A 25,741-nucleotide genomic window follows, 5' to 3' on the forward strand; every position below is an offset into this window, starting at 1 on the left:
ATTCAAACAATGGCCACTACCCAGCTTACAAAGCAGAACAGCTACAGTAGGTGTGGTTTAATAATTGTCATCCAGGATAGGCATATATTAGCTCACTTCTCAAAATTCTCACAAACTCTAGGAGGCAGGCATGGCTACCCCTATTTTACGAGTGAGGAAAATGAAACTCGGGGACAGTAGTACTTGCCCAAGGTCACGCAAGTAAAGAGTGATGGAGCCTGACCTCACACTCCAGCCCATCTGCTTCCACAGCTGATTCTACGAACAGCTCTGCTGTGTCGCCTCTCTAAAGAAAATTAAGACACAGCCACATCCTCGAGGGGCTCACTGGCAGTGAGAGAGGCCCGTAAACATATTTCAAAACAATGTGAGAGGTGTTTCGACTGTACTAAGGGAGGAAAAAACTAATTCCGCCCGGGAGGGGGTGGAGGGGTGGTTGGAGAAGACTTTACAGAGGATGTGACATTTATGCAATCAGGAAGAAAAGGAGCAGTTCACCAGAAAAAGCAGTGGAGGGGAGAGCATTCCAGGTGGAACGCCAGCAGATGTGAAGGACACACACTGTGCTGCCTTAGCTTCCGCTGGCTCTGCTGATGTTCCCACATTTGACCTCTGGTCTGACTGAGGGCCTCGCCTCAGGTCTGGTCAAACTGCCAGCTTGTCTCTTTACACACACCGAGCCTTACACACAGACACCTGTCTCAGCCTTTCCTAACTCTGGCTCAAAATCCAGAGTCCAGCACATCCTGTTGCCTCCCAAGGAAGTCTGGGACGAAAGGATCTGGTCTGCAGGAACTCGGGCATCCAATAGTGGGCACCGGACCAAGGCATCAGCCACAAGGAGATTAAGAGCTGAGGCCCAGTGTTAGTCAGTTGGGACTGACCAAGGGGCTTTTTTAGATGCCCTCTATTCGGGCAGATACTGTCCCGAAGCAAATCCAGGATGGAGTGTCCAAATGAAACAAGCAAGTAAAGCGATTGCGAACCTGCATGTCACCAAATTGCAGCTAACATCCCTGATACCAAGCCATGCAATTCAGTGTTTGGGGTACACATTTTGTCATGAGGCCTTTTGGGAAAGTAGATTAGGAAGGAAATTTCTCAAAGCTAGGTGTGCCATGGTAGGGGCCAAGGTGGCATGTGACCACAACTGCTTCTTTTTCCAAGCCCAAAACACTGCAGCTCTGTCTTTGGGCTTGAAACTACGGGTCCACAAACATCCAAGTGTGTGTTTTTGAGTAAATTCCAAACTACTTTCTGAGAAGACCTTTGGCCACTGGACCACCTCTAAGCCTTCTTTTTCAGGAACATGTTCTTCTTACAGACCTCAGTTCTTGAGGTCTGTAAGACAGACATCAAGTCTATCTTTGGCACCATTTCTCCCTTAACTGACAACAAAGACTCAGTCCTACCCAGATTCTTACCCAGCTACTGAACCTCAAAATCACTGTCATTCTATTCACTTACCAGTCAATGTTTATTAAACACTTATTATGTGCCAGATGCCTCTTCTGTTCATGGGAATGTGCAACGACAAGGATATGCCAGTTCCCTGCCTTTTTGAAGCTTACATTCCAGTGAGGATTGATATGATAGGAACAAATAAGGAAAAAGAAAATGACATTAAAAGGTGATTTCTGATCGTGACAGAAAGTGACAGCAAGAAAGCATGGAAGGAGGGGTGAGGGGGGCTGCCTCAGACAGGCATCCAGAGGAGGTCTCTCTAAGAAGGTGATGTTTGGGCTGAGATGAGAAGAATGAGAAGGAGCCAGCCATGTAAAGAGCTGAGGAAGGAGCACTCCAGGACAAGAGAGCAGAAGTGCAAAGGCCCAGAGACAGGATTAATCCTGGCTTATTCAAAGTACACAAAGCAGGCCAGGGATGGGGGAAGGGGTGGGAGGGCAGAGTAGCAAGCAGGAGAGTTGAAGATGAAACAAGGAGAGTTTGTCAGGAGTCAGATTATTACAGAGCCTTGCAGACCACAATAAGGAATTCAGATTATATTTTAATACAACTGGAATACACTGGAGGGCTTAAAACCGGGGAATGACATGCTCTGATTTCCTTTTCAAAAAGATAACTCTGGAAGTTGTGTGGAGAATGGATCTGGTGGTGAAAGGAAGCAGGGAGATTCAGTAGACCGGACGAGATGATGCTGGCTCAAACTAGGAACTAGGGTGGTGGCAGGAGAGATGCAGAGAGAAGTGGATGGACTTGAGAGGACTTTTGAGATAGAAGTGACTGGAAGAATATTTGGGGAGGATGGTCTACAGCATATGCATCAGTTCATCTACACCAGTGATTTTTATGGATCCTCTTAGATGTCACTAGAACTGCTGCAGAGACCATGAGGAGTATAATGGGAGAGTGGTCCAGATATAGGCCACCCCATCAATCAAAGCATCTCCAAATATGTTGATCGCCAAGAATAACATCTGCAATTTCATTTGGAAAAAGGGTTTTTATGGTAAAACCAAACTTGGAAAACCACTATTGTGATAAGGCAGAGTCTGCCTAACCGGCCCCAATATCCTTTCTCTCTATCCTTCCAGAAATAGAGCTGTCGCAATTTTTAGCCTTCACATGGCTACTCAGCAAAAGATCACATTTCTCAGCCTCCTTTGAAGCTAGACGTGGCCTCACAACAAAGTTCAGGCCAACAGGCTGTGAGCAGAAGAAATATGTTTAACTTCTACGTCACTCGCTTGAAAATGAAGCTACTTAATCTCTTCATTTTGAGCTGCCTAGGAAATGATGACAGTGGTAGCAGCCGCGTTAGACCCAAAGATGAAATCTACATGCTGAGAATGGCAGAGCCGACCCACCAGCCTGGGTCCTCGGACCACTGATCTCTTAGAATAGAGCCCTCTACCCACTCTGAACTGCCCACCAACCTCTGGACTTTTAAGTGACAAACAAATACATATGATACCTTTGGACTACAGTGTTGCAGCAGTTTAGCTACACCCATGCAGAGCTTCAACAGCCAGAATATGATCCACCATGTGTCTCAATCCCTCTTCTGCAGGAAACAGAAACGTTCCAGATAGTGGCTGCTCCACTGGAGTGAGAACAACAGTGAACAAGCTCTCAGCTAACCCAGGAGATAGAGGGTGATAGGAGGGTGAGTGTGGAATAAGCCTTTGCTGTTGTAGTTGTTGTTTGAGGAAAGTTTTATTACTGCAGGTTATCACCTAACCTATCCTGACTAATACATTCTGGTTGAAAATAGCTACTTTAAAACCTTACCTGGGGAGGGCTCACGCCAAGGAGTACTTTCCAGAACTTCTGCTGCCAGTGTCCTTGTCCCTGCAGTGAGCCACAGCTGCCCCCGGCCTCTGCAGGAGACCCTCCAATACTAGCAGCCTGGTTCTGACTCATGCATTTCATTTCATTTTTAAGAACTAGGCATCTGTGATCATGACTGTAGCTGGAAGTTTTGGCTTTCCAACTACAAATCACAGCCATTGGAGAGAGTATCATCAGCCAGAAGAGGAGTGACTTGCATATATCCATTTTTGCTACCTCCAATTTCATGATCACCGTGTGGCTGACAGGGTCTTGGTGCTCCGGCTGAATGTCAGGTCTGAGTGTCTGAGGTGGGAGATCCGAGTTCAGGATATTGGACCACCAGAGACCTCCCAGCCTCACGTAATATCAATCGGCGAGAGCTCTCCCAGAGATCACCGTCTCAATGCTAAGACCCAGCTCAACCCAACAGCCAGCAAGCTCCAGTGCTGGATGTCCCATGCCAAACAATTAGCAAGACAGGAACACAACCCCACCCATTAGCAGAGAGGCTGCCTAAAATCATACTAAGTTCACAGACACCCCAAAACACACCACCGGATGCAGCCCTGCCCACCAGAAAGACAAGATCCAGCCCCACCCAGACCCCGCCACCAGGAAGCCTACACAAGCCACTGAACCAACCTTACCCACTGGGGGCAGACACCAAAAACAACAGGAACTATGAACCTGCAGCCTTCGAAAAGGAGACCCCAAACACAGTAAGTTAAGCAAAATGGGAAGAGAGAAACACACAGCAGATGAAGGAGCAAGGTAAAAAGCCACAATCAATAGCAGAATAACTGAGGCAGAAGAATGGATAAGTGACCAGGAAGATAAAATATTGGAAATAACTACCACAGAGCAGAATAAAGAAGAAAGAATGAAGAGAATTGAGGACAGTCTCAGAGACCTCTGGGACAACATTAAATGCACCAACATTCAAATTATAGGGGTCCCAGAAGAAGAAGAGAAAAAGAAAGGGTCTGAGAAAATATTTGAAGAGATTATAGTTGAAAACTTCCCTAACATGGGAAAGGAAATAGTTAATCAAGTCCAGGAAGTGCAGGGCGTCTCATACAGGATAAATCAAAGGAGAAACATGCCAAGACACATATTAATCAAACCATCAAAAATTAAATACACACAAAAAAAATTAAAAGCAGCAAGGGAAATGCAACAAATAACATATAAGGGAATCCCGATAAGGTTAACAGCTGATATTTCAGCAGAAACTCTGCAAGCCAGAAGGGAGTGGCAGGACATATTTAAAGTGATGAAAGGGAAAAAACTACAACCACGATTACTCTACCCAGCAAGGATCTCATCCAGATTTGACAGAGAAATTGAAACCTTTACAGACAAGCAAAAGTTAAGAGAATTCAGCACCACCAAACCAGCTTTACAACAAATGCTAAAGGAATTTCTCTAGGCAGGAAACAAAAGAAAAGAAAAAGACCTACAAAAACAAACCCAAAACAATTAAGAAAATGGTAATAGGAACATACATATTGATAATTACCTTAAATGTAAATGGATTAAATGCTCCAACCAAAAGACACAGACTGGCTGAATGGATAAAAAAACAAGACCCATCTATATGCTGTCTACACTTCAGACCTGGGGACACATACAGACTGAAAGTGAGGGAGGGACAGAAAAAGATATTCCATGCAGATGGAAATCAAAAGAAAGCTGGAGTAGCAATTCTCATATCAGACAAAATTAGATTTTAAAATAAAGACTATTACAAGAGACAAAGAAGGACACTACATAATGATCAAGGGATTAATCCAAGAAGACGATATAACAACTGTAAATATTTATGCACCCAACATAGGAGCACCTCAATACATAAGGCAAATGCTAACAGCCATAAAAGGGGAAATCGAGAGTAACACAATAATAGTAGGGACTTTAACACGCCACTCTCACCAATGGACAGATCATCCAAAATGAAAATAAATAAGGAAACACAAGCTTTAAATGATTCATTAAACAAGATGGACTTAATTGATATTTATAGGACATTCCATCCAAAAACAACAGAATGCATTTTCTTCTCAAGTGCTCATGGAACATTCTCCAGGATAGATCACATCCTGGATCACAAATTAAGGCTTGGTAAATTTAAGAAAATTGAAATCGTATCAAGTATCCTTTCTGACCACAACGCTACGAGACTAGACATCAATTATAGGAAAAAAACTGTAAAAAATACAAACACATGGCAGCTAAACAATATGCTATTAAATAATCAAGAGATCACTGAAGAAATCAAAGAGGAAATTAAAAAATACCTAGAAACAAATGACAATGAAAACATGACAACCCAAAACCTATGGGATGCTGCAAAAGCAGTTCTAAGAGGGAAGTTATAGCAATACAATCTTACCTCAAGAAACAAGAAACACCTCAAATAAAAAACCTAACCTTACACAAAAAGCAATTAGAAAAAGAAGAACAAAAAAACCCCACAGTTAGCAGAAGGAAAGAAATCATAAATATCAAAGCAGAAATAAATGAAATGAAGGAAACAGTAGCAAAGATCAATAAAACTAAAAGCTGGTTTTTTGAGAAGTTAAACAAAATTGATAAACTACTACCCAGACTCATCAAAAAAAAAAAGGGAGAAGACTCAAATAAACAGAATTAGAAATGAAAACGAAGTAACAACTGACCCTGCAGAAATACAAAGGATCATGAGGGATTGCGACAAGCAACTATATGCCAATAAAATGGACAACCTGGAAGAGATGGACAAATTCTTAGAAGAGCACAACCTTCTGAGACTGACCCAGGAAGAATAGAAAATATAAACAGACCAATCACAAGCACTGAAATTGAAACTGTGATTAAAAATCTTCCAACAAACAAAAGCCCAGGACCAGATGGCTTCACAGGCGAATTCTATCAAACATTTAGAGAAGAGCTAACACCTATCCCTCTCAAACTCTCCCAAAATATAGCAGAAGGAGGAACACTCCCAAACTCATTCTACGAGGCCACCATCACCCTGATACCAAAACCAGAAAAAGGTGTCCCAAAAGGAGAAAACTAGAGGCCAATATCACTAATGAATATAGATGCAAAAATCCTCAACAAAATACTAGCAAACAGAATCCAACAGCACATTAAAAGGCTCATACACCATGATCAAGTGGGGTTTATCCCAGGAATGCAAGGATTCTTCAATATACGCAAATCAATCAATGTGATACACCATATCAACAAACTGAAGGATAAAAACAATATGATAATCTCAGTTGATGCAGAAAAAGCTTTCGACAAAATTCAACATTGATTTATGATAAAAACTCTCCAGAAAGTAGGCATAGAGGGAACTTATCTCAACATAATAAAGGCCATATATGACAAACCCACAGTCAAAATCGTTCTCAATGGTGAAAACTGAAAAATTGAAACCATTTCCTCTAAAATCAGGAACAAGACAAGGATGCCCACTCTCACCACTATTATTCAACATAGTTCTGGAAGTTTTAGCCACAGCAATCAGAGAAGAAAAAGAAATAAAAGGAATCCAAATCGTTAGGTCACATCTCCCCCCTGCCAGGAAGCGCAGTGCCTGGGGGCTTTGGGATTTAGATTGAACAGACTTGGGAGAGTGCTGATATGGGGTGCCTAGGGGAAGAGAAGGGACAGCAGAACGGCAATGGTGGGGATGGAGTAATAGTCCCCCTTCCCCCGACTTCAAGCTCACTGCACAGGGCTAATTTTGAATCTCTAAGAAAAGAGGCATTATGGTAGAAGCTGAAGGAAGATCTTAAGAAAATCTAGGTACCCAGGCTGCTTTAGAGTCCCAGAGACAAAGCTGGAGACACGTCTCTCTTCCTTTACTCACCCTATCCCAACTCTGCCACGCGTGCAAAGCAGCTTGGGCTTTCTAAGAAGGGAAGACGATGGATGTGCTTAGTGGGGTCCCATTCTCACTAAGGGCTCAGTCATCCAACCCAGGGAAAGGGCCCCTGACAATGGAGCCAAAGCACATGAGCAAACTCGTTTCTGAGCCCAAGTGATGTAGTGTACAAACACCCCAGGGACCCCCTTGAAATAACTAGAGGAGCCTCTGAGGGGGGGAAGGTGTTGGAGGTCCAGCGTGGGCAGATAGAGAGCTCTGTGGAGCATCGATGTGAATGTGTTCAAACATGTACACACAGGCTGGTTACACAATGAAATAAAGACCTTTTTCAGTTTCTGTTCTGATGGTCAGAGGTCTCCTTGACCCTGAATCAGATGTTCCAATATTATCCAGGTGCTTTGTACATTCTTCCATTTTCAAGAGCTGTTTTTCTACAGGTGTTTTAGGTTATGTGAAAAACAAAGCTAATTGCCCAACCTGGGTATATATTTTAACTAAGTTTGAAGATAAAGCTATGGAATGAAGGTTTGGTGTTCAAAGGGATAACTTAGGTCCTCTCCTCCAGCTACTTATGGTAGAATAATAAAGAGATGTATTATTATAGAGACTAATAATATAGAGTCTAGGTATCTTACCTCAAGGAGGATACAGATTGTATTATACTCTGATTTCAAGAAGGGAAATACAACCATAAATATCATGGATCAGGTTACAGGAAATAAACACAACTTGCCTGATTCATAACATTTTGTTATGTCTTGTTGCTATTGGTTTACTACAGCTTATTCCTCTATTAGTCTAACCACTAGGGGAATGGTTTATGAACTATTTTTAAGTGCACAGTTTAACAATTTGGTAATTAAATGTAAAAATTTAAGAAACCTCGTAACCCAGCAATTCCACTCTTAGGTATAGACAGACCCTGAAGAGAAAACCTCATACATGGACCTTAGGAGACTTCAACAAGAAGATGTATTGCAGCATTTTTTGTTGTAGGGAAAACATGTTTTGGAGTTATTCATACAAAGCAATACAATGCAGCAATTAAAATCACTGAACTAGATCAACTGGTATTAACATGGGTAAATTGCGACATAATGTCACTTGTAAAGAAGATGTGGAACATATATACAATGGAATATTACTCAGCCATAAAAAGAAACAAAATTGAGGTATTTGTAGTGAGGTCGATGGGCCTACAGTCTGTCATACCGAGTGAAATTGTCAGAAAGAGAAAAACAAATACCATATGCTAACACATATATATGGAATCTAAAAAAAAAAAAAAGTGGTTCTGATGAACCTAGGAGCAGGGCAGGAATAAAGATGCAGACGTAGAGAATGGACTTGAGGACACGGGATGGGGGAAAGGTAAGCTGGGACTAAGTAAGAGAGTGGCATTGACATATATACACTACCAAATGTAAAATAGATAGCTAGTGGGAAGCAGCTGCATCGCACGGGGAGATCAGCTTGGTGCTTTGTGACCACCTAGAGGGGTGGGAGGGAGGCACAAAAGGGAGGAGAGATGGGGATATATGTATACATATAGCTGATTCACTTTGTTATACAGCAGAAACTAACATGACATTGTAAAGCAATTATACTCCAATAAAGATGTCAAAAAAAAACCAAAACCTTACCTGGATTACATGAGTCCAGAAAAGCACATCCACCAGTTGAAGTGATTTGAAAAATACTGATGCCTAAGTCCTATATCCAGAAATCCTGATTTAATGAGGCTGGAGTGTGGCCTGGCATGGGGATTTTTATATACTTCCCTGGTGATTCTAATATGCAGCCAATGTCTGTTAAGAATTACAGACATCTGTGGATGATACAGCAACAGCTCCAACATAATTGCTTTTATTGAACTATACTCCAGCACGATGAGGGACATTATCTGTATAGTAAATGATATTAGCAAAAACACAACTCCAGAACAATGATAAGGTGTCACATCAGGGTTTCATTTACCGTCTTACACACTCTCAACTTTATGAGAAACTTCTCTCTAGTCTCAGAGTGGGAAGTATTTGTGCTCCTCCTAAACCACAAGTGTCCTTTTACCCTTGGACATCCTAAATCCTGTAAATGACCTTGCTTTCCTCTCTGGGTAGGTCCTAGAAAGTGCAGAGTCAAACTGGAGGCCCCCAACTAACAAGTGACTTGGATTTTACTGGCACACCATCTTAGCCTTATTTTCTCCTTAGTTCATTTTCTTCACTTGTGATATCACACAAGCTAACTTAAGTCATTTCCAGAACAAGCCAGGATATAAACATATTTTTTAAATAATAAACGAGGAGCATGTGCCACAGACTGGAAGAGGGATGAGAAGGAAAACAACCAAGTGCACCAGCTTTACTCAGGCAACTTGAACACACGAAGTTCTATAAAAATATCCACCAAGGCTTCCCTGGTGGCGCAGTGGTTGAGAGTCGGCCTGCCGATGCAGGGGACACGAGCTCGTGCCCTGGTCCGGGAAGATCCCACATGCCGCGGAGCGGCTGGGCCCGTGAGCCACGGCCGCTGAGTCTGCGCGTCCGGAGCCTGTGCTCCGCAACGGGAGAGGCCACAACAGTGAGAGGCCCGCGTACCGCAAAAAAAAAAAAAAAAAAAAAAAAATCCACCAAAGCCTACTGATTAAATAGTTAATGTCACTTAAAAACAGAAATTCCTGCCTCATTTATTGGAATATGGGGAGCCATGCTGAACTACAAATGCTAAATATCCTGCCCCTATGAAACTAGGGGTACGCAGGAAAGTCAGTACTGAAAGCTCCTAATGCAGTGTTTTCAAATGATAAGAATCAATCTTGTGGTTCCATTCACCTTCAGCAAAGTTTCCATATGGCAACTTTTGTTATTCTTTATTATAGATTTAAGCCCCATTAGCTCCTGCTCTTCCTGGTGGCTGTAATCATCATAATAGCAGGAGCTACACTACTTCTCAGCTGACTTCCTCTTAATAGCTTCCAGGATGCATATCTGAGAACCATCTCAGCACATTTCACAAATATCTCATTCTTGACAACCCACCCTATTCTTTGCAGATCCTTTCAGGCTGTATGCACATGCCTGAAAGAGTTATAAATTCCAGCTCTATCCAAAATTATCTTTCCTCTTGTAAACCTTTCCGCATCATCTCTTTGCTACATTCTACAAAGAATGCCTTCATCTAATACTTTCAATAATATTTGATATTGAATGACCCTATGTTTTATGAGTTCATCTCAGTGGCTAAGTGTCACTGGATTTCCGCAAAAACTACAGAATATAGTGTTTTCTACCAAGATGTATGAACTGACCACACACATCTGCAGACACAGATGTGAAGCTCTATAATACTAGAGACTGAAGGAACCTCAGAGGTCATCTAGTCCACCCCACTCAAACCCCCATTTTGCAGACAGGAAAACAGAGGCCCTTGAGAAATATTAATTCAGGTAGCCACTCCTGTATTAATACTTGGGTGGTGTCCCATGAATTCACTGTTTAGTCAGTTATTTGAAATTTGGTACATATTTTCTCATTAAGAAACAATGTTACAACAGAACGTTAGACTCCCTACAAAGTTATAATTAGGTTGGGTGGTGGTGATGATAATACAACAGTGAGAATGTACTTAACATCACTGAACTGTACACTGAAAAATGGTTACGATGGTCAATTTTATGTTATATGTATTTAACACAATTAAAAAAAAATTCTTATTTAACCCATGAAGTGGATGAAACGTAATACAAGAAGGAAGAGAAGGAAGGAATCCCACCATCTTGCCTGGGTCCACCTGAGGGTCCTTTCTTGAGTAAACGTCTAATTAATTGCTTCTGCAACATCCATTTTCCCCTCCGTCTACCACTAGCTCCCAAATTCCCTTAGGGAACTGGTCCTCCCCATTCTCAGCCTTAGTGAGGCTGACCCCAATCTCATCTCCAGGAGTGGCCAACCGCTGGCTTCAGGCAGTCCCATGGCCACAGTACTGGTTCACGAGCCATCTCAGGCCAATAATACTCAAGAAGTATATGTGTGTGTATGTGTGTGTGTGTATTGTGTTGTTTCAGAGGGAGGGTGGTATCTCTGAAAACAAACAAACAAAACCTTCTTTTCCTTTTTGCTGGAGCTACCGTAAGAGAGCTAGCTCTTCCTCTGAACAGGGGAGTGGGTGAATGGGAGACCCTGAGCCACTGTGGCCACTGCTGCCACCATGACAAATGCCAAACCGAGGCCTGAGCCAGCACACAGAACTGAGCACAGAAGAGCATGCAGTACTGGAAGAACTGAGAGAAAGGGAACAGAAGCCCTGATGAAGTCATGAACTGGAACAAGCCATACCTGAAGCTAGCCAGATGTACTCCTGAACTTTTCACTAGCATAAGCCAGTAATTCTCTACTTTGCTTTAGCCAATTGCATTGAGTTTGTTTATTTGCAACTGAAAGATTCCCAACAGATACAGTTCCAGAACAAAGTTTGAAATAAACAAAGTGTGTTCCTCATTCACTTCCCTTTCTGAAACCATCTCCCACCAGCCACTGTTTTTCTCTCCAGGCACCCAGTGCCCTCCTTCTGTCCCAAGGTCTCCATTCGGATATCCAACCCAGGCCTGCACTAACTCCCAAAGTGCTTCAGGCCCTAATATTACCTTCCTCTTTCCTCTTATTTTTTCTATTCACACCCCCATTCAAATTCATAAAACAAAAATAAAGAAAAAATACATAAATTACTATTAGGACATTATCAATGAGACTAATAGGGGATTCAAAGTTTGGCTCTGGCTACCTCAAACTGTACAGGTCAACATGTATGCATGGGTGGGAGAGTCGCTGTTCGAAGCAAGTTTTGTGTACAGTCCTGGGGCAGAGGCAGAATGACGTCTGTCTCCTAGTGTAACCCTACAGTGAGATGCAGGCTGAAAGCACAGAAGCTGGCTTTACAAGGGGACATGTGAGATGCAGGGCACAGCAAGTGCCACTCCAGGGCCCAGGGTTCAGAGTGTGACCCAGAGTTGAGGAAGTCTGGAACACAACTTGTCCAGAGAGGTTGAAGAGTATAGGGCTGTTTGTCACATTTGAGATTTTGCCTGAGAAGCAGCATCTTAGTAAGAAGGAAGCAGTGTCCTCACAGATGAAGCAGAGCCACTGCAGCGGAAATAACCTCCTTCAAAGGCTTGTGGCAGCCGAGCTCAACGAGGGACAGAGTTGTGATCACCCCCTTGACTCAGAGACAATGGGCAGGCTACTAGGAGGCAAGGCGTTGCAGTCCTCTGTCTACAGCTAGGAGAAGTGAACAAGCAAGATGGACATTGTCAATGTCTCTACATCAAGACTTCCTTTCCAAGCTGCTCCTCCTTCCTCTTGCGCCACGTGATTAGTTAGTGACAATGGCCACATAGACCCACAGGCTGGTGGGGCACGGGGTCCTTCAGGTTACACAAAGGAGAATTTAATAGGGAACGGTCAAAACAGAATGTCAGGGAGTGCCAGAGAAGGAGACTTGGAGCCGTATCACAGAACTTCATGGAGGAGAAGGTTCTAGAAGGGTTTAACAAATGGAAAGATCATCATCAAGTGAAAATGGTGAGACCGTCTTCAAGGAGAAGGAATGGCATGACTGAGGAGGTGAGGGAAGAGAGCAGGAGTTGAGTCTGTGTCTGGGCAGGTGTGCTTGTAGCAGGGGTGGGGCAGGGGGGAAAGTAAGGGGAGAACACTGGTGTGAAAGGACAAACAGACCCAGGGAGACTGGGGTCTTTGTTGGGAGCCATCCGCCTTGTTGAGGTGGGCTTGGGGACAAGGGTGAAATGAGCTTACCTGCAGGCAGTAAGTCAAACCACGATCACAGATGAATGACAAGAGCCCCTTAAGACTCCCAGGAACGTTCACAGTTTTAAAATAGGCTGCTCGTTAACCCAAATCATCTAGAAACTGATCGGATTTCAGACAGTGGAGGAAGAAGAAAACAGGTGTTCTGGGGCAGGGCCCCAACCTATTCCCATCCACCTCTCCACACCCAGCCTGGGGGTCGGCTGGGCATCCACAGTGCCTCCTGGCTCTGCCCAACTGCAGTCCCCATGGCACTGTGACATGCTCCAGGGCCAGTTTCCTGCTGTTGTTGTTGTGGCTTCAAACAAGGTCACAGCTGTGTTTGGGGGCCTGGACAATGGCGGACGTTTTTAGTGTATTTTGAAGTAGGATATATTTAAGTTTTGCCTGGTCTGCACTTTTAAAATAACCTGCCACACTCATTTTTAAAATGACAGCAGGGCTTCCCTGGTGGTGCAGTGGTTAAGAATCCGCCTGCCAATGCAGGGGACACGGGTTCGAGCCCTGGTCTGGGAAGATGCCACATGTCGCGGAGCAACCAAGCCCGTGCGCCACAACCACTGAGCCTGTGCTCTAGAGCCTGTGCTCCGCAACAAAGAGAAGCCTCCACGATGAGAAGGCCATGCACCACAATGAGGAGCAGCCCCTGCTCGCTGCAACTAGAGAAAGGCTGCATGCAGCAGTGAAGACCCAATGCAGCCAATAAATAAATAAATAAAATAAATTTATAAAAAAATAAAGTAAAATAGGGGCTTCCCTGGTGGCGCAGTGGTTGAGAGTCTGCCTGCTGATGCAGGGGACATGGGTTCGTGCCCTGGTCCAGGAAGATCCCACATGCCGCGGAGCGGCTAGGCCCATGAGCCATGGCCACTGAGCCTGCGCATCTGGAGCCTGTGCTCCGCAACGGGAGAGGCCACAACAGCGCGAGGCCCGCGTACCGCCAAAAAAAATAAAATAAAAAATAAAATAAAATGAAGTAAAATAAAATAAAAATGACACCAGCGAATGGACTTAATGTCACTGAATTATGCATTTTAAAATGGTTACAATGGTAAAGTTTGTTACACGTATTTTTCCACAATAAAAATATAAACATAATTTTTTTAATAAAACACCAGTATGCTTCCTTTTTTTTAACAATTAACACTTTTTACTCTTCCTATGTAACAGAACTATTAAACAAAATACTTGCAAATATGAAATTTGCATTTTACCAGGTGAATTTAAAGCCTGAGCATCTCTACTAATGTATAAGAAACAGTAATAATAATACCCATGGTACACATTATTCTTACAATGTAGATTTGACAGTTTTTTAAAAGATACTATTTTGTTTAATGTTCATTTTACATGTTCAAAAGAAATATTCACAGTAAAGTAACTGAATAAGACACCCAAATGAAAAACTGAGCCTTCCCTAATCAGAAGGTCTTCCTACAACAACCAAAGGAATAAAAAAAAAAAATCCCCCGAAAGAAATCACCCCTCAAGCTTTCTGAAATTAGCAGAGAATGTTTGCAGCTGACCTATTTCTCTCCCACAGGACTATGTTGATAATTGACTTTTGTCCCCCAGGGAAGTGCTCAAATATAATTGAGCAGCACCTGCCACGTAGAAAGTACAGTTTTATACACCCAGTAATTCTCATAAATATTGTACTTAGCTTGGGACTCAAGCACTCTGCTTTCTCCTTAATTGTATCTCTCAAGGAAGAAATATAATTACCAAAGCTGAGTTATTACAAACATCTAGATAAAATAAAAGAAGTATTTTGAACTGTAAGTACCCAAGACATTTCTATCACTAAAAATTATTGAAAATGATGGCATTGATCACTTTTCTTTAATCCTGACATTTTTCTTTAATCCTGTCAATCTCATCCTGTTACATAAATCCCTTCTATAGATGAGAGTCACTCAGTTTTGTTCAGTCTTGATGACAAGGAGGCCAAGGTCAGGGATTTGATTTCCATGCAGGTCAAATAGTTTTACCCCTCCCCACCAAATTCAGCTTTATGACCTGACACTGCAATTCCAAAATAAATACAAATACGATCCACCCAATTCAACACCATGACTTGAAGTGCTGTCTGGATCTGGGCTTAAGGAAAGGCAAGTCTCTTTCCACAGGCAGGCCGGCCAACATTTGCATTTAGACCAGGGGCTAGGGCTGGAAACCTTCAGACTGGTGTAGAGAATATGCTAATGAAATAATCCAAAACCAGTCACAAAAGATCACATATTATTGTATGGTTCCAGTTACATGAATGTAATGTGGAATGAAATGTCCAGAACAGGCAAATCTATAGACACAGAGAGTAGATTAGTGGTTGCATAGGGCTGGGGGTGGGAAGGAGGTTGGGGAATGACACCTAATGGTTACAAGGTTTTTTTGGGGGTGATGAAAATGTTCGAAAATTAGATTATGGTGATAACAGAATACAGCCTCTGAATTCCTGAAAGAATGACTTCCTCATTTCTGCTCCACTCACACACACAAAGAGGCCAAATAAGAAAGCTGTGACCATAAAGCACTCCAACCTTAACAGTGAGGATTTTTTTTTTTTTTTTTTTTTTGCGGTACGCGGGCCTCTCACTGCTGTGGCCTCTCCCGCCGCGGAGCACAGGCTCCAGACACGCAGGCCCAGCAGCCATGGCCCACGGGCCCAGCCGCTCCGTGGCACGTGGGATCCTCCCGAACCGGGGCACGAACCCGTGTCCCCTGCATCGGCAGGCGGACTCTCAACCACTGTGCCACCAGGGAAGCCCCATTTTCAGCGGCCACGGCTCACGGGCCCAGCCGCTCCGTGGCACGTGGGATCCTCCCGAACCGGGGCACGAACCCGCGTCCCCTGCATCGGCAGGCGGACTCTCAACCATTGCGCCACCAGGGAAGCCCAAAGGTGAGGATTTTATCCACTTGTTTGATTTGGAAACATAATCAGCCTTTGAGTTGTTACCCTAGCACTAGGCCACTGGAGAAGGAAGTGGGCCAGGACGATAAATTCATCTACGTGAGTTATTATGCATTTCCATTACTGTTGGTCTTTCCTGCATTAAAAAAGAAATTGAAAAAAAAATTTTCCTAAGGAGTTAAAAAATAATATCATTACATTCAGACACAGTGAGCACTACAAAACTTCACCATTTCTAGTGATTCTGACAACCTAAAAAAAAAAAATGCAGATTCTTTCCAAGTTTGTTTACAAAATATTTCCTCTCAAAACAAAGACTTCTGCTCCAGCAATTTAAATTGCAGCCCTGGAGAAAGATACCTCCACCAACAGAAAAGAACATAAAATGAGAAATAAAATAGGCACACTTTGTCATCCAATGATTACAGTGAAAATGATCAGAAAGATTCAGCAGATGTCCCTCAAGTTTTATGGCCCCATCTAACTTATACTTTCAGTACATAAAGCACAAGGCTGAATGTCATCCCTTTGGATTCAAGTAATTACCTCTGCTCTGTTTATGGGTGTAATAAGAAAGGATATAGTAAAGAAAGTAGGAAAGTTTACAGAGGGGCATGTTTTTCTAGTTAAAATGAAAACCGTCTTCGAGGAATTTCAAAGCACAATCTATATTCAAGCCAGGTGTTGGTAATTCATCAGCCTTCTCGCTTTCTCACAACCTCAGCCAGAACTGCGGCCTACGGAAGCACACAGCTTGTCATTATTGTTACTTGAAAGCAATAAAACTATTCCCTTAAAAACTATTCCCTTAAAATTGAATCTATAATTTAGCCTCTTCATTAGTTCAGGCTTCTAGTTCTCACCCTACCACCCCTCCCTGACCCCGTTCACATGGTTGAATCCATGTAAAATGCCTGATGTGTTGCTCTGTAGTCAAGTTCATAACTTACACTCTTCTAGAACAAAGAGTGCGTGTTCTACCTCTACATTTTCCTGGCTCAGGAAGAATGAGGACATGTAACTGTGTGAAGGCAGGACCATACTGGCTGCTTAAATAGGAATGGGGTTTTATGGGGGTTCTTTACAGATAACAGCCTAGCTCTTCTCGAGACTTATCAATTTGATAGATTCTAATCTGGAGAGGTATTATCAAGAGAATGTGTGATTGGGGACGGTAAGGAAGTGCTCTGCACAGCCCACAGGGGAAATACTGGTGCAACAGCCTGGACTCAAAGGAAGTGAACACCATCCAGGGGCTCTGCCTATACCAGGCAGGGGCTCAGATGGTCCTTCTCTCACACACATACACTCCGGCTGAAAAGGGCGAGCAAGCAGAGAGGGTGGCGCTGTTCTAGGAAGCACTCCTCTCCAAAGCATTGCAGAGGCCAAACATGGAATGCGGCCTGCACGCTCCACTCCCCACAAGTCTGTGGACATTTCCTGGGGTCCTCAGTGAACCTGAATGAGGTGCAAGCCCACTCACCCTGGTTAGGGCTTACGCTTTCTTCTGAATCTGAGCTGCAGAAATGAGACCAAGAAAGGGCCAGACTCAGAGGACAATGATGAGCTTGGACAACGCCACAACCTCAGCCAGAAAAGATGGGTTAGAACTCGATCTGCTGAGCCCAGCTAACCCCACTGAGTTAGTAGGCTCATCAGGAGCAAAGAGACTCGTTTCTACAACTAGCTACAAACTGTAGTTTGTAGACAAAACTACATTCTCTTCAGCTCTGCCCTTGCTTTTTCCCTTGATGAAGAAACAGTCCCTGCTCCTTGGTAACAACATTGTCTGGGGCAGCATGTGGAATAATTACAGGGAGAGGGCCACAGCAAAGCCAAGGTCATTTTCAGCTTCATTTTCACGCGGCATCCTATAATTTTCTAGAAGGATTAAAATTTGAATCAGAATTTATGTAAGCTTCAATAAAATCTTATCAACCTAAATTGAAGGATAAATAGTTCTTTATTCTATAAAAAATGAGATTTCGGGAACTCTGCACGCCAAGAACAGAAACTCGGAGAAAAGCAAAAACGACTGCTTAACTGGTTAGCTGCCTAGTAATTAGATTTCTCAATCAGAAAGAAGCTTCATAAATTCAGTTCCATTTATTCAAGCCCAAGAGCCAGAGCGAAGCACAGTTTGCCACAGAGGCAGAGTTCTTTTTGTTCTATCAGATCTCAATTTGGGAAGATGCATTCCGGATAGAATTCACAAAGGAAATAGGTGTAAACTTTTCCTTAAAGTTCACTGTCACTGGATTATATCATTTAGCAAGGACGGTCGACTTACAGAGCAAGTAAAAGCTTCCAATTTTGCTGATGAAAATGATTCATGATTATCTTCCAGGCAGCTAAAATATAATAATAGTTGTGCCAGTCCTGGCCTGTTTTCCTCAGATTCATCCTCTCCTTTTTCTGCTCTGCTTTCTGTCTCAGGGGGCCCATGGCCTGCAGGTTGTTTCCCAGACTCCCATGTCAGCTGATGTCCAGGTCAGCCAGTGGGAGACAAGGCAGGGGTGGGGAGCACAAGAAAGGAGAAGCCAGAGTATTTCTCCCCATTTTCTCCACCTCAAGTGGCTTCTCTGGCAGAGGCTGCATCTCCTCTGTGTCTCTTGCTCCTACAAACAGTACCCCACTGGTTCCAGCATCTACCAGGTGATTTTGGCCCCTGGGTTATAGTTACAGTCTCCTCCCCTTGTCCTTGCACCTAGAGGTGAGAGCAGCTTCCTGCTGTTGTTAACCTCTAGATTTAGCTTTTAAGCCCTCCCCTCACCTGTTTAATCATGTCTCTATAATTCAAGTCCCTCAGCTGTAAAAACTCAAGTAATTTCATCTTCTGGTTAGACTGGCTAATACAATCACTAGTACGTTAGTAAGTAAACAAACAAACAAACCTCCATGAACCGTGAACCATGCAAACAAAAATTCCATCCCATGATAAAACTGGGCAAAAACAACAGTCTGAAGATTCTTCAGTGGTTGCTTTGCTCTTCACAGAAACCATATAAACTAGGAATATTTCTAGGCTCTAAGAGGAGTAAGTCCTTTCATGTGTCCACATCTATGTGTGTTTGTGTGCTTGTCATGATTATTCAGGGATGAAGTGTGTTGTGGTGGAAAAACTGTAGAATCTGAGTGGGGGTTTCCTGTCTCTCTTCTGCCACTATCTACTGGTGTGACCTTGGTAAGGGCTTTATGTCCTTGGGTCTGTGTTTCATTCATCTAAAAATGGGGAATCAAAGTACTTTCCCCTCCACAATCTCTTCCGGTTCTATAATTCTGTGATTCTAAGCTTATGGATAAATTTTGCATATATACATGACTCCAAGTGTATGATTATTCTTAGAGCTATGCACAAAGCATATACCTTCTGTAGATGAATCTGCATTTCATCAGAGAAATGTGTCTATAACCAGTGCTCAAATTAGAACCCAAAGAATATTTTTGCCAACTTGTTTTATTATAGTATCAACTTAGTATCTGAATGTGTTTTAGATCTCTACGTACAGTGTGGGTTCATTGAATTATTGTAATGATTATCTGATTAGCATAATCTGAGAAAAACAGAAGGAACCTTGCTTTAAGGTAGATAGTTCCAAAGATGGCTGTAACAATATCTTCCATTCTATGTGCTCCTTTGTAAGGTGACCTTGACACACCCCATCAAAAGATAGAGTCTATTTCCCCTCCCTTTGAAACTGGGCTATCCCTTTGATTTGTTTTGACTTAGAGATTGCAACAGAAGTGATGTCATATAGCTTTTGATACCAGGTCTTATAAAGTCTGCAGCTTCAGCCTTTGCTTCTTGGGATGGTCCTGCTCGGTACCTAGCCAGCATGTTGGGAGGAAGCTCAAGCAACCATGCTGAGAGGCCCAGGTAGAGGAAAAGTGAGCCCTCTGCCAAAATCTCTACTTGAGTTCTCAGCCAGCAGCCAGCACCAACCACCAACCACACATGTGAGGCTGTCTTAGACATTTCAGCCTTCCCAGTACCCAGGTAACATCACACAAAGAAGAACTGTGTCCGCTCAGTACACATTTTTTTTTAATGTTGTTGCTTTAAGTCACTAAATTTGGGGGAGGTTTGTTAGGAGGCAATTTCTCCAGATTAAACAAAGAGTTTAATATTGGAGCAGAACCTCATGTCTAAAATATATCAAGCTAGTCCTCCATTCATCCACTCCTTCATTCAATCAAATGAGTATTTACTGAACATCTACTATGCTAAGTGCTGAGGACAAAAAGGAAACCAAATACAGACATGTCTCTGCCCTAGTGGAACTTGTTACCTGGATAGGGAGACAGACATTAACAAAATAAATCTAATTACATGTTAAATAATGAAATGTTAAATAAATAGTGATGGTACTATTGAGAACTGGCACAATGCACTCTGGAGTGAGGTAAGTGGTTAAGGAACTAACCTTAACAGGGAGGTTAGAAGAAGAAGTGAAGACTGAACTTAGGTCTCAAGGAAGATTAAAATATCAGCTAGGCAGAGGGGAAAGCAAGAGCCCTCCACACAGACAACTCAGCATGTGCAAAGGGCCCGCGGCAGGAGGGAGGGTGGTGTGTTCAAGATCTGTGTCCAGAGCTTAGAGATCATGGCTTAAGATGAGGCTGGAAGCTGGTAGGAGCCAGGCCTTGTAAGACTCTGCAGTTCTCATAAAGGCAGACTTAACAAGGAGAGGTCAACAAACTGACCTCACTCTGATCAGATTTTCCTTCGAACCCCAGTGGGGAGAAAAGTGGGAGTAACCCCAGTGAGAATAACCTGTAGCATTCTACCACACAAACTGTATGCACAGTGCCACCCATGGGTATTTCATATACTCAGCACACATGGGCATTCTGCAGACACCCTAATTCCTTGCTCCATTTCACCATATTATTTGTATACATCTATGTCTCCATAACTAGATCATAAAATCCTTTGGGTACAGAAGCTGTGTCTCATTCTTCTTTTCATTCCTATTCCACAGTATCTAGTGCAGTGCTAGGCACATAGCAAATATTTAATGTGTTTCCTTAAAATTTAAAACATGATTAAACAATCCATTCATAAATAGCCTGTCAAAAGTAATCTCCTGAGACAAAATTCTACAGCCTTACTTGGAAAGCCATTCCAATGATATCAACACTCTTCGGAAAGTCCTGCTGTAAAAGCATCATTCCTTTCTAACTGTAGCCAATTCTTGAGTTTCATCCTCAGTGAAGACTGACAACAGCCCATCACATTTCCAAAGAACGTCTTTGTGTACTTTTTTTTTGTGCGGTGTGGCTGCACCGCACAGCATATGGGATCATAGTTCCCCAACCAAGGATCAACCCGAGCCCCCTGAAGGGGAGGCTCAGAGTCTCAACTACTGGACCGCCAGGGAAGTCCCATCTTTGTGTACATTTTGAAGATCATTACTGGGTCACCCCTAGCTCTCTCTCCTTTCAGTGGCAAAATACTTAATCTTCTCACTTTTCCTCAAAGAAATAATTTAGCTGCTCCCTGGATTCATTCCAAAACCTCCATTCCTCCTAAATTGTGGAGGGCAGCAATCTAAGAGACCAGGAAACAAGGTCAAAGATGCCAGAGGGACTTTGTGAGCAGTCCTCAGGGGAGAGGCAGGCTCTCTGTCTCAGTCTGTTCATTTTTAGGCCAACTCACATGTGTACATGTGTATGTGTGTGCACACATATTCATCTGTGCATATACACACATGAACACTGAAATTTTTTTACCAGCTCAAAGAATAAACGCTGTTCTATTTGATGAGTTTGCCAGCTGTCCTCTGTCCTTTACCATCAGCCCAGATTTACCCATCTGATTCAACACAACCTTTTTTTTTTTTTTTTTAGTAAGTGAAATCTTCCCCCTCCCATCTCTGTAAATGATATAGCAGAGAAATGAGCAGCACTGTTTTTATTGGTATCCTCACTATCTTCTTCATGTGCAAAGACATCACACAGATTGTGAAATACATCAAGAATTTGAAAACAATAAACCACTGGTCACTCTACAAATAATGAGTCTCTAGTAACATAAACAGTTGTTGTGCTTTTTAAAAAAATATTTTTTTGGCATTTGGGTGAAAACTGTTCAATTTAATTTCAAAATACACTGTTAAAGTTACATTTGGAATCATTTTTCATCTCTTGTCAAATAAATAAAAATCCCTCAGTTATTTTATTGTAGCCATTATAGAAGTCTATATTATGCCATTTAAACAAGATCATATATAGGATGCTTACTGAACTGTAAGTGCTCACAAAAATTATGTATTATTTTTGTGCAGAAAAATTAGTTAAGATTGTGTATATAATACAATTACAGCTAGCTTCTGAATTTAAATTAGGCCATCTTATTACACCAACAAATCCTAGCCTATTTTCAGAAAGACTTATGAAATATATTTGTTCCAAAAATCTGCAATGGTTTAAATTACTCTCAAAATTATTTAGCATGAATACTTTTCACATTTTTAAGCCAACACATACCAGCACACTTAACAAGAACTTATACATGCATTATCTCACTTTTTCATTTAAATTGAGGAAAGAATAAGAATATTACAAAGGATATTGATGGCTCTGTGCTTGGAAGAATAAAACATTAGTGAAGTGATGGTGTAGCTGAACTCAAAAGTTTTAGTCAAACAGCTCATGGAATACACTGCTGTATAACTAGTATTTCTAAGAATTTGCAATAATAAAACACTACAAAAATAGGCACCTACAAAATAACATAAACAAGATCTCAGTCACCTAACTCAATTTTTGTAAAAGATGAAGAATGTCTTTGCTTTATTAAATATGTAAATAATCTAAGCACTGCAAAAAGGATAGAATACACTTCCGAATGAATTCAGAATCCAAAATATATTTATTTTTTAAATGTACATGCTTAGTACTCACTGAATTAAAGAGTAGTAGGAATAATTTCTGTTTCTGCAGAAAATTAATGCCTATGTAATCAATATTATTTAAATATGCTCTATGGACTTTTTAGGAGAGGTCTGAGTCCAATTCTGAGTCTAATACCCAATTCGTCATGGATAATCTGTTTAAACTGATGACAATCACTACAGAAACATACTGCAGCTGCCATCATAGGTTAAAAACACATTACACAATGATCTGAGTGACCCAGAGGAAAAAAAACTTCCCAAGGTCACTCCAGCAGCCCACAGCGGAGCCTTGGGATAAAAACGTCTTGGTGCGATGACCAAAGTCCTCCCAGGGTACCCCGAACTCACACACCTCGACAGTTTCTGTTCCAAAGAGAGATCAAGGTGATTCCCTTTTGCATGATCTCTCTAGTACCCGGCAGCTATGTAGGGGTGGTTTCTTTGCAGCAAATTAAGGAGCAATTTCAAGTGTCAAGGTAAAAGGCACCTCAGCATTCAGCGAAACCGGCGATTTTTAGTACGGTCAACACGCACTAGAACCACGCAGAAGACAACAACCCCTAAGAAAACAAACACTAAGTGCAGCACCACCGAGACCCCAGAAACTGAGGGCCGGCCTTCGCTTATTTCGATTTAAACCAGATCCACTGTCTTTCCCTAACTGAGCGAACCAAATAGGTCCCAAAGCGAGACCAAACTTTCTGTTCCAAGTGTTTTTCATTTGACCAGAGCTCGGAGATGACAAAGGAGAGTATTCAAAATAGGGCAAAATAGAAGAGCCCTCTAACTCTCAGCCGAATCACAGCAGTTGTCCGGCCCCAGGGGCTCTGATCGCTCAAAGTCCAGTCACACGACTTAAAGACGCTTCCTCACGCATCGAAGGTGCGAACAGAAATAACTTCCAGTCTTAAATTCAACGTCCCTGACCTAAACTAGGTCCCCGCCGGCTTGTGTCCACACCCACAAACTAACTTCCCAGGACCCGAAGACTAGGGAACCCCGGGTCAGAGGGTGAAGGACCAGCCGGAGCTCCCGCCCGCGGCCGAAAAACGACGCGCGGAGACATTACCAGCCGCTCCGGCACGTGGGGGCCGCGCTCGGCTTCCTGCCCAACCTGCTCCCCTGCGCCTGCCTCCTACCTGTCTGAGGATGAAGCTGGTCGAAGTGGTGCTGCCATCGGATCTTTTCAACCTGCTCCTCCGGGTCGTGGTGCCTCGGGCCACCTGGACTCGACACACGGAGCCAGAAAGAACCCGGTGAGGACGGCAGTGTGGAGCCGGGCGACCACCCCTGGCTAGAGTCCGCCTCCGGACACCAGATCCCCGGGGTCCCCCAAAGCCCGCACCCAAGTCTCCTCCGCGGTCCCCAGATACAGCCTCCACCCCACCCACCCACTCAAGCCTCGACGGCTGAAAAGGTGCCCGAGAAGAGCAGCCCGCGAGCACCCACCACATCCATTAACAAAGACTCTCAGGGTGCGGGGTCCGAGTCCCCGGCATGGGCTGGGGAAGGCTGCGGGCTCCGGAACGGGAGCGCTGAGACCCGGACGAGGTGAGAAGGAGGAGGAAGAGAAGGAGGAGAAAGAGGAGGGGCGGAGGAGGAAGGGACGCGGGGGGAGGGGCGAGGGAGCGGGGCCTCAGACTCCCAGGACTGGGGGCCACGCGCGCCGGGCGCGAAGGCGGGGCGCTCTAGGGCAGCCGAGGAGTGGGGAGGAGGGGGAGGAAGGGGCGGTACCTGCGAGGTGGGCGAGTGCGGCCCGTCCGCGGTCCCGTTCTTGGCGTAGGAGGAGGACATGGTTCACAGCCGCATGGCCGGCCCGGGCTCGGTGGGCGGAGGGCGGCCAGGCCCCCCGGACGCTCGGAAGCGGGAGGTAGGGGAGGGCGGCAGGACTTCCCCACCCGCTCCCGGGACCGCGCCGGCTCCCGGGCTCCCTGCCCGCCCTTCTGAGAGCGCAACACCTTAAAGCGACGGAGACGCTTCCCCCGCGCCCGCAGCGGGGTCCCGGGCAGCGGCCCCCGCAGGCGGAGGTCCTGCGGAGGGGGCTTCTCGGAATCTCGCCTACCGGAGCCGATAGGGAGAAGTGCTCTCCCACCTAGTGAGCGCCTTACATCAGAGCTTTCCAGAGGAGAAAGGGAGGGGGGGAATCTGGGATGGGGGTGGGAGGATTAAAATAGTCTGCACAGTTTAGAATGAGACAAAGGTGGCACGGTTCATGAATCAGGACTTTGAGAGGGACGCTGGTGCAGTGTGGCAGTGAGTGGGAAGAGCTGACCCGGGTGTGTGTGTGCGTGTGCGTGCGTGTGCGTGTGTGTGCGTTTGCTGCACTGGAATTTTAAAAGGGCAAGAGTCGAACCTTTCTTCCGCGACTTCACTCATCTGCCCACGGTGGTAAGGCATGGGGTTTTGTGGTTTGGTTTTTGTCGGTGTTTTTGTATTGTTTTGTGAACTCTAGCTTCAGAACCCCAAGCCAAACACATCCAGGCAGCCGCGGGAGACTATGACAGCCTGAGTCTGACGGGGATGCAGCCCCGCAGGAGACCAGCATACCCCAAGGAGTTTTGAAGGTCATGTTAGACCTGCTAAAAAGCAAGAGATGGCCACGTGCCTCCCACTTCTACGCGGACATCTGTTTTCAAGGGAGGAAACTCATCTTTGAAATCATACACAATCTTTGCCGTTGTTGCAGCCCTTGGTTTCCTCCTGCAAAAACGTACTAGAGATTAATTTGAGATCAAATTAAAAGCGAATTGTGGAGAAGAGGGATTTGAAGTAATAAGAAGAGGGAAGAAAAACATGCAAATTCAAAAATGAAGAGACCCCGTTTAATTACAGTAACTGCAAGAGAAATCCATCAATAAAATTTGAATAGTATCTCAAACTGCTAAATCAGCCCATGTCACTTCGGGTTCTAGTATTTTTTTTAGGGAAACTGCCATGT

At 43.8% G+C, this 25,741-nt stretch overlaps 1 protein-coding gene across 2 annotated transcripts in view; it reads right to left on the reverse strand.

Annotated features, from left to right (window-relative positions):
* Positions 1-24,655, reverse strand: part of CACNB4 (calcium voltage-gated channel auxiliary subunit beta 4) — a 288,918-nt gene extending 264,263 nt beyond the window's left edge. The window contains exons 1-2 of one of the 2 annotated variants that reach the window (XM_007108275.3): positions 24,538-24,655; positions 23,943-24,026 (exon numbers count right to left, since the gene is read on the reverse strand). In XM_007108275.3, the coding sequence (XP_007108337.1) occupies positions 23,943-24,026; positions 24,538-24,597 (144 nt within the window). In that variant the 5' untranslated portion in view covers positions 24,598-24,655. Of the gene's footprint in view, positions 1-23,942; positions 24,027-24,252; positions 24,462-24,537 lie in introns of those variants that run through there. The other variant, XM_007108276.4, reaches the window with a different exon arrangement.
* Between the last annotated feature and the right edge of the window lie 1,086 nt (positions 24,656-25,741).

This window comes from Physeter macrocephalus, chromosome 2, assembly GCF_002837175.3.
Source record: "Physeter macrocephalus isolate SW-GA chromosome 2, ASM283717v5, whole genome shotgun sequence".
Lineage (NCBI taxonomy): Eukaryota > Metazoa > Chordata > Mammalia > Artiodactyla > Physeteridae > Physeter > Physeter macrocephalus.